This window comes from Quercus lobata, chromosome 8, assembly GCF_001633185.2.
Source record: "Quercus lobata isolate SW786 chromosome 8, ValleyOak3.0 Primary Assembly, whole genome shotgun sequence".
Classification (NCBI taxonomy): Eukaryota; Viridiplantae; Streptophyta; class Magnoliopsida; order Fagales; family Fagaceae; genus Quercus; species Quercus lobata.
Window position 1 is genome coordinate 6,485,688 of NC_044911.1, and position 7,861 is coordinate 6,493,548.

Consider the following 7,861-nt stretch of genomic DNA (forward strand, 5'->3'; position numbering starts at 1 on the left):
TATCGAGACTATTTATGGGTAGAATATAACTATAAACTCTTTTAGCCAAACAATTGACGGCAGCACGGACAAAATGGGCTTCTGCCCTTTTCAGCCAAACTAATTAGCATTTTGCCCTTCTTTCCAAACTAATTAGGGAAATGCCCCTCTTTTGAAACTCGATTTTCTCAAAATCGAGTTTAAAAAAATAAAAATTCTGGAACCCTATAGTGACGTTTTCAAGGACCTATAGTGACGTTTTTAAAAAAATTGCCTATAACTCGATTTCATGGATATCAAGTTATAAAACGCCACTATAGGTTTTTAAAAACGTCACTATAGGTCCTTGAAAACGTCACTATAGGGCTTAACTCAATTTTGAAAAAGTCGAGTTTCAAAAGAGGGCCATTTCCCTATTTAGTTTGGGAAGAAGGGCAAAATGCTAATTAGTTTTCCCGAAATGGGCATTTGGCAATTTTGTCCGTCTATATTCATTATTTTAATATAGTATTTCATACTAACATACTCAAACAACCAGATTTAGGTAGAATTTGGTTTGATAAACACGTCTAGTGCTATTTGTCTTTGTGTTTGACATTTGGAGAAGCAAATCTTAAAATTGATGTTTGAAAATTCAATAGTCTAGGTCATACATTTATGTAATAGAGACATATATATTTTTTTTATGAATTAATATGATCATTTAGTCTTGACCGGTCCCATAAAGACAAATTTCTAACTCCGTCCCTGGCGACAAGACAACCCATTTGGAAAATTTTGATGATGTTCCTAATCCCAATTCTTCTGTGTCTTAATTTGGCTTCTTTTTTATTTTTATTTTATTATTATTAATTTTTATTTTTATGATTGTTTATACGTGCGCGATTGTTTTTCATTAATTTTTACTTCTTGTGCATTGTGCATGTCATATATTCTTCAGAACGCATGAAATGAAAATGCTTAAAAAATAGATGTGGCGCGGTAGTTAAATTGAAGATGCACAAAATATGAGCTGAATAGATTAAATTTCAGTTTCTAAGAAAATACAAAGTTGGGTCAGTTAGAAATCTAAAGTTGATTGATTTACATGGTGCTAAGACACTTTACAACTAGATTGATGATGAAACCAATGACAAAAGTGATTTGTGAATTAGCATTGGTTATTTGCTATGAGGTAGGATTTTTGTGGGGGCTAACATGTGAGTGAGAGGGATGTCTCATATACCTGCATAAGAAAATTTCTCCATTGTGAGTAGAAGTGGTCCTTGAGTTTTGTTGTGGGTCAGAGGGGGTTTGGCTAAAAACGTGAGGTTGATTTGATGATGTTTGGCTTTCAAGTAGGTCACTATCAGTTTTGATTTTGGGAGTGCTGCCGTGGCCAAAATGGGCAAATGCCCTTTTTTCGGAAATTAAACATCTTTGTGCCCTCATTCTGAAACTAAATAGGGAAATGCCCCTTTTTTGTAACTCGATAATCCTGAAATCGAGTTATATGAAATACTCGATACTCCTATAATCGAGTTATGTACAGGTTTTTCCCGCACTGCTGCCATTTCTTTTTTTTTAATCTCTACGTAACTCGATTTTTAAATAATCGAGTTATTTATACTGTTATAAATCCTGATTTCGTACTGTCTTTGTGTCAGGTGGAGTGTTTCAATGTAACTCGATTCATATAATATCGAGTTATAAAGTATACTTGATATCCGTAGAGTCGAGTTATTCTCTTATAATTTCTGCACACCTTCTCCTCCCACTCAGTGTGCCTTGCTCTCTGCTCAACTGAGGACGCTTTCTGCTGAACTGAGTTGGAACTCCTCCACGGATCAACAGCGGCTTTCTTCAAACTCAATTGAAATTTGTATCACCTCAGGTAAAAAATTCACATCACAATTTTAGGGCAATGTTATTTTCATTTGATATTGTATTAAATTTTGATTTTTTGGGTTGAATGAATGTGAAGAAAGTACATTGGTGTGATTTTGGTTATTTGTTGTAGTAAACGTTGGTGAGAAGAGAATGAAATAATTTCTTTACTATAGCAACATTTTGTATTGCACATAATCATCATTGGTTAGACATTTACAACAACATTTAGTGTTGAAGACAATGTGTAGACATTACCAACAATGTCTATTGTTTATGGTCAAATGTTGGTGTTAGTGTTAGTATTTCATTTTTAGCATGCAATAGTACACAATTTTATGAATGTCTTTGCTGTGTACCATTCTATGCAGGATTACATTATTTAGCAACAGTTGATACACACTGGTAACTTGATCATTTGGTGTTATTGTATTCAGTGTCAATGTCTGGTTCTGGCAACCCACAACTCTATAGGCCTCATGATGTGTTCACTGCTATGGGTCGTTGTTGGGTATTGGAAGATGAGTTCAGCTATCCAATAAATCCGAATTTGCGAAATAGTGCTTACGTTCACAATACCATGAGACAGGAGTGGGCTTGGTTATTTCGTGAACAACAAATGTTTTATGATGAGTTGGTTGGTTTGAAGTTGCCAGTGCCTCGGCGACTCGCATCACAAATGCCCAGAGACAGCATCGACGAACTTCGTAAAGCATTGAACCGCATAAGAGAAGAAAATAATCGAATGAAGATACGTCTTAATCGATATCGGACCCAAGTCGAGATTCGAGAGTCAGTGCAGGAAGGGTGGTACGAGCATGCACAGTTCATGCAATCACTTCTTGCTGATCCCATTTATCAGTCAGACGTGGAGATGTCAGATGAAGAGTAATCGTGTCGTGTCGTGGTGTAATTAGATTTTGTTGGAGAACTATTTTGCTTAACTAGGTGTTATATGTATGGTTGCATTTGTACTATGTAAACCTTATTATTGATTATGAGAAGCATGCACGTTATTCGTAATGTAGATTATTCTCACATAAGTCATAAAAGTCAAATATTCTCACACATGATGTTTTTCAATAAGCACGTACGACATAACACAGAAAACATAAAATAACTTACACTAACATTATTAACTTAACCATAGACATAACACACACAGTGGCATTCATTCTGATAGGTAGTCCTCGTAGTTGAGGACATTGTTACATTCTGCCGGAGTGAGTTGCCTGTTTGTTGCAACGGCTTACTCCTCCGCCAATTGTAGCATATGATACCTGGACCTACGAAGTATCATAAGATTGTTCTCTTTTTTTATTTTCGTCACTGCACGCTCATATTGGTGCATGTTTTGTCGTGGCAGTGTGAGCGAGCTACGCTCGACAAGAGGCGCTCTGATTTGCAGGAGATCATTGTGCAGAGCGTTGGACTCGTTCACGCGAAAGTCCCACTCCTGTTGCAATCCGGCATAGTATTCCCTCTCGTCAGAATCTCTTTGCGTTGTATAGTTATTTGGAAAACGAGGTAGCATCCAATTACGCATTGACATTGGAAAATGTGAGTTTAGATCGGTATGTGTAGAAGTTTTGCAAGGGTAGATGTATGTAAATGGGACTTCGGTATGTGTAGATGTTTTGCAAGGGTAGATGTAAATGAGACTTTATATAGGGGTTTTGCAAGGGCAAGTATTCAGGTGGATGTGACTATAAGTATTCACGTGAATAAAGATGATATGAGTTGACAGTATATTGTTCAGTGGTGTCTGTTGGTGCATGTGATTTGTTGAGGTAGCTGTTTCATATGGGTATAGCTTGTGCTACAGTAGCGGGCTGGTGATGTGTACTGCAAAAGAGGTTGCGTATTTATTCACGTGAAGACTATTCAACATTGATGTGCTTCATCTGACATGATTTGACGAGACAAAGTTCAGCCCATGTTAAATGTATCATAAACTTCTCAGGGATGCTATAGGTACATCCTTTAAAAATGCTGTATTGCAAAAGGATGCATAGCTGTGTATTGACGTGCGTGTAGGTGATATGACTGGATAGGGTTCAACAGTGCAAAGCTATTGAGCAGCACTACGAACATCAATGTAGCAATAGGACCAATAACACTCGAAATTGATGCACAAAATTTTATGCGTTGCTATGTGTATTGACGTGAGTGTGGATGGGTACTTCTGGTCAGGGTTCAACAATACTGAGCTATCCACCGTAGCTACAGTCATTGCTCCCTATGGTGGAATTTGGCAAGTGTGATTGAAGAAAGCTGATAACAACATTAGGTTTTGTAATGGTTGGCAGGATTTCGCTGAATACCATTCTATCTGTTATGGTTATTTTTTAGTCTTCAGATATGAAGGAAATTCAAGCTTCCATATTGTTATATTTTATAAGACTGCCATTGAGATTCAATATCCACGTAGGAAGAATTGTAAATTGGAAGATCATCAGGTAAAAATATCAAAAACTTAGATGAAGATGATACAAACATTTCTTCCTTAATGTACAAACCCATAAAACATGAAGTCAGAGAAAAGTTTGTTCTTAAAAAATTACCGATTATGTCCAGAGGAAGAGAGAGAGAGCAATCCAAGCAGGCAAAAAATTGAAGCCTAAAAATCCTTCTTTCATGGGTATCTCGTGGGCACATAATATGGTGAGCCTTTATACATAATGTGATTATGATGTTCTCTTAAATATGGCTTGGAAACATATATGGGAAGCAAGTATATTATTGGGAAGCAATTTGTCACACATCAATGTCTTGTGCTATTACCCTCCATCAAAACATATTAAGCAATGAGATTCGGGGAAGGCTGGGTTGCATTTTCGAAAGACAATAATTTAGAAAAAAGGAGATGTCACTGCCAATGAGGTGATGAAAGGACTCCTGTTGTGATTAGTGTCTCAATATTTCACTTGGTTGACCATCAGAGTTTGGACAAGGATAACTTGTTTAAAATTTAAACTAGTGATGTTTATGCTTATATTTAATTAGGGACTTTGATCACTACTATGGTTTATTTCTGATGGATGTGGTTTTAAGACTTTTCTCTGACCAGTTTGGTATGTCTTGTTCAAAACTATTCATAATTCCTGTGCTTCATCTGACATGACTTGTTGAGACAATACTGAGCTGTGTTCAATGTATCATGAACTTTTCAGCCATGCTCTGCATCCTTGAAAACGGTGCATTGCAAAAGAAGGCATATCTGTGTATTGACTGGACAGGGTTGAACAGTGCGAAGCTATTAAGCAGCACATGTAGCACTACGAACAACATCTGTGTACCAATGGTGGACAGCTCACACCCAAAATTGATGCATAGCCAATTCAGGGATGCTCTGCCTCTTCGAAAACGGTGCATTGCAAAGGGTTGCACATATGTGTATTCACGTGAGTGGGGATGGGTACGTGTGGTCAGGGTTCAATAGTTTCGAGATGTTGAGTGTCACATGCAGAACTACATCAATCAAGTGTAGCAATGATGGACAGCTTACCCCCAAATATTTGCTTACACTTTTGAAGGGTCCTCTGCATCCTTGAAAATAGTGCATTGCAAAATGTTGCATATCTGTTTATTCACGTGAGCATGGATGATATGACTGGACAGGGTTCAATAGTGTCGAGTTGTTGAGCAGCACATGCAGAACTGCGAACATGACTTCGCCGAACAGTGCCGAGCTGTGTTAGCCTTTTCCAACCTCACTTGCCAAATGCTAGTATTACGAGCAGTGAGTGTAGCAACAATAGAGAGTTTTATCCCCTTGTTTCCGTACAAACTTTTCAGGGAGTCTTTGCAGGTAGAAAATGTAGTTACATTTTCTCAACGTCAATGTAAAATTACATGAAGAAAACTATGCTTCCAAGTTTTACATCAATGGCTTCCGATCATCACAATTGCAATATTAGGGAGCTTCCAAGCAATGCTACAACAAACCAATAACTTGAATGAAACATTTGAAAGGCTGATCAGGCTTTTAGGCCTTTACCCTATTTTTAAGCAAACCAAATATCGTTGTGAGAGTGTTGGGTGAGCCATATGGATTTTCAGTGAGTGAGTGGTTAGTCTGGTTTGGACGAGTCTTTATGTAATGTATCTATATAAAGTAGGACACTATTACAACTAAGATACACAGATACGTGCATATTATATCGTGACTCAAACAACTCATATAAAAGAATTATTCGTATTATTGAATCATATGCGCGGTTGGTCTATGTGGTTTGGATCAGTCTGTATGTATTGAATCTATTAAATTTTCCTACAAGTAATGTGCAATAAATATAATTTGGAGGCATTTCACTTCCTAAAGTTTTCCCTACATTACAAAGCAAAGGACATTGTCCAACCAAAGCACATCACTTGAATGTAGCAACAAAGAACACGTATGAAAAAAATGAGAAAGTGATTTCACATAAACTTAGCCAAAAGTAATAAACAGTTAATCTTTAGAGTTGCAAAAGTTGAACATACATAATCATCATTTGTCACACATTAACAATAACATCATGTATTGCATATAATGTGTATACATTAACAACAACGTCTAATGTTCGTAGGTAGAAATTTTTGGAAATCATCATTGCTTGAATCTGAGAAGTCTGAAATATCTGTTTCATCATCTAACGCAGTAATTTCATTAATAGACTTCATGGCTCGCTCTTGCGCCTTCCCCTTTAGATGCTTCCTAGCTTTTTGGATTGCGTGAAAACGATCTAGTCGCCTTTGCATTTGATTGTTCTCTTGTTCAAGACGAGCAAGTATGTTGGCAGGTTCATCTCTAGGTAACTCGGCAGAGCGTGCCTTAGGAACTTGTAACCCGTGCCATCGACAATACACCTCTAACTCACACCTCTTCTCGTATAGGGTTGACCATGGTGGTTCTGCTATAGTGAACTCTATTGCGGTGGTATCTGTACTTAGTTTTGTAGGTTTGCCCATGATGTGTCCGACGCTTCCAAGACTCTCATACGTGTATATTGGCATATTAACGAAATCTCTCTTCTTTCCAACCCATTTTTCTCCATAGTGGTCTGTGTATGTATGTAGTTGTTGATCTGTTGGAACTTGTGATGATGCATTTGTTGAAGTAGGTCCAAACTTGTTTCGCATTGTACGATTTGATGTTGAGGCATTGCGACTCATAGCTTAATCAATCTACGAAGTTAGCGGGGTAGAAAGTTAACATTATATCACTGATGCATTTATAACCTCATTTCACGGTCCAGGCACTACAGTTTCACTTATTAGGGCCTGTCATGTCAAACCCTTCCGGAAAAACGCTATATGAACAGGATTTTAAATGTTCCTAATGTCACATCAAAGGTGGGCAGTAGTTGCAACAGTAGATGTAAATGAGACATCTGTGCATCCAATTTCACAATTCTGTATTCACGTGAGTGTGGGTGTGAAATAGTGTCGACCTGGGTATCCACATCGTGTAGAGCACCGAACATGACTTGACTAAGCAACAGCGTCTGTTGGCGCATGTGCTGCGATTGAAGGAGTTTGATATGACTACAGTTGGTGCTACAGAAGCAGGCTGGTGACGTGTGTTTAGAGTTGGAACTTGGTCACCTTCAAACTTCGCTATATTAATTGTGTTTTGTCTTTCACCAGCAAGTTCGCAATATTAATTTATTAATTATGTTTGGTCTTTCACAAAATAAATTATGAAGATCACAGTGTTTGGTCCTTCACAACATACTTAAACTTCACGATGTTTATTATCTTCAGCTCACTGTTATCTAATATATTATGTAAGGGGCCATCACTTCAGGTTTGGATTCCTCATATTTGATTAAAAAAAATCCGTTAGACCTAATGCTAGAGTGAATGAGGTCATGCCAAGTGTCGCTTTTATCTTTTTCGACGAGTCTGCACTGCAAGGTTTCATCAATAAATTTTGTAATGAAAATATGATGCATGAGGAATAGTCCAGGCGAGGATCAAATTTAGAAGAATATAATTGCTGATTTAAGATCGACAAAAATATCCAATTAGT

The 7,861-nt window shown here is 37.4% G+C and overlaps 1 protein-coding gene across 1 annotated transcript; it reads left to right on the top strand.

Moving 5' to 3' along the window:
* The first annotated feature begins 1,671 nt into the window (after positions 1-1,671).
* Positions 1,672-2,913, top strand: LOC115957982. The gene is made up of 2 exons (XM_031076341.1): positions 1,672-1,852; positions 2,283-2,913. Exon 2 carries the CDS (start codon positions 2,288-2,290, stop codon positions 2,735-2,737), a length of 450 nt encoding a protein of 149 aa, XP_030932201.1. The 5' UTR covers positions 1,672-1,852; positions 2,283-2,287; the 3' UTR covers positions 2,738-2,913.
* Positions 2,914-7,861: the final 4,948 nt, after the last annotated feature.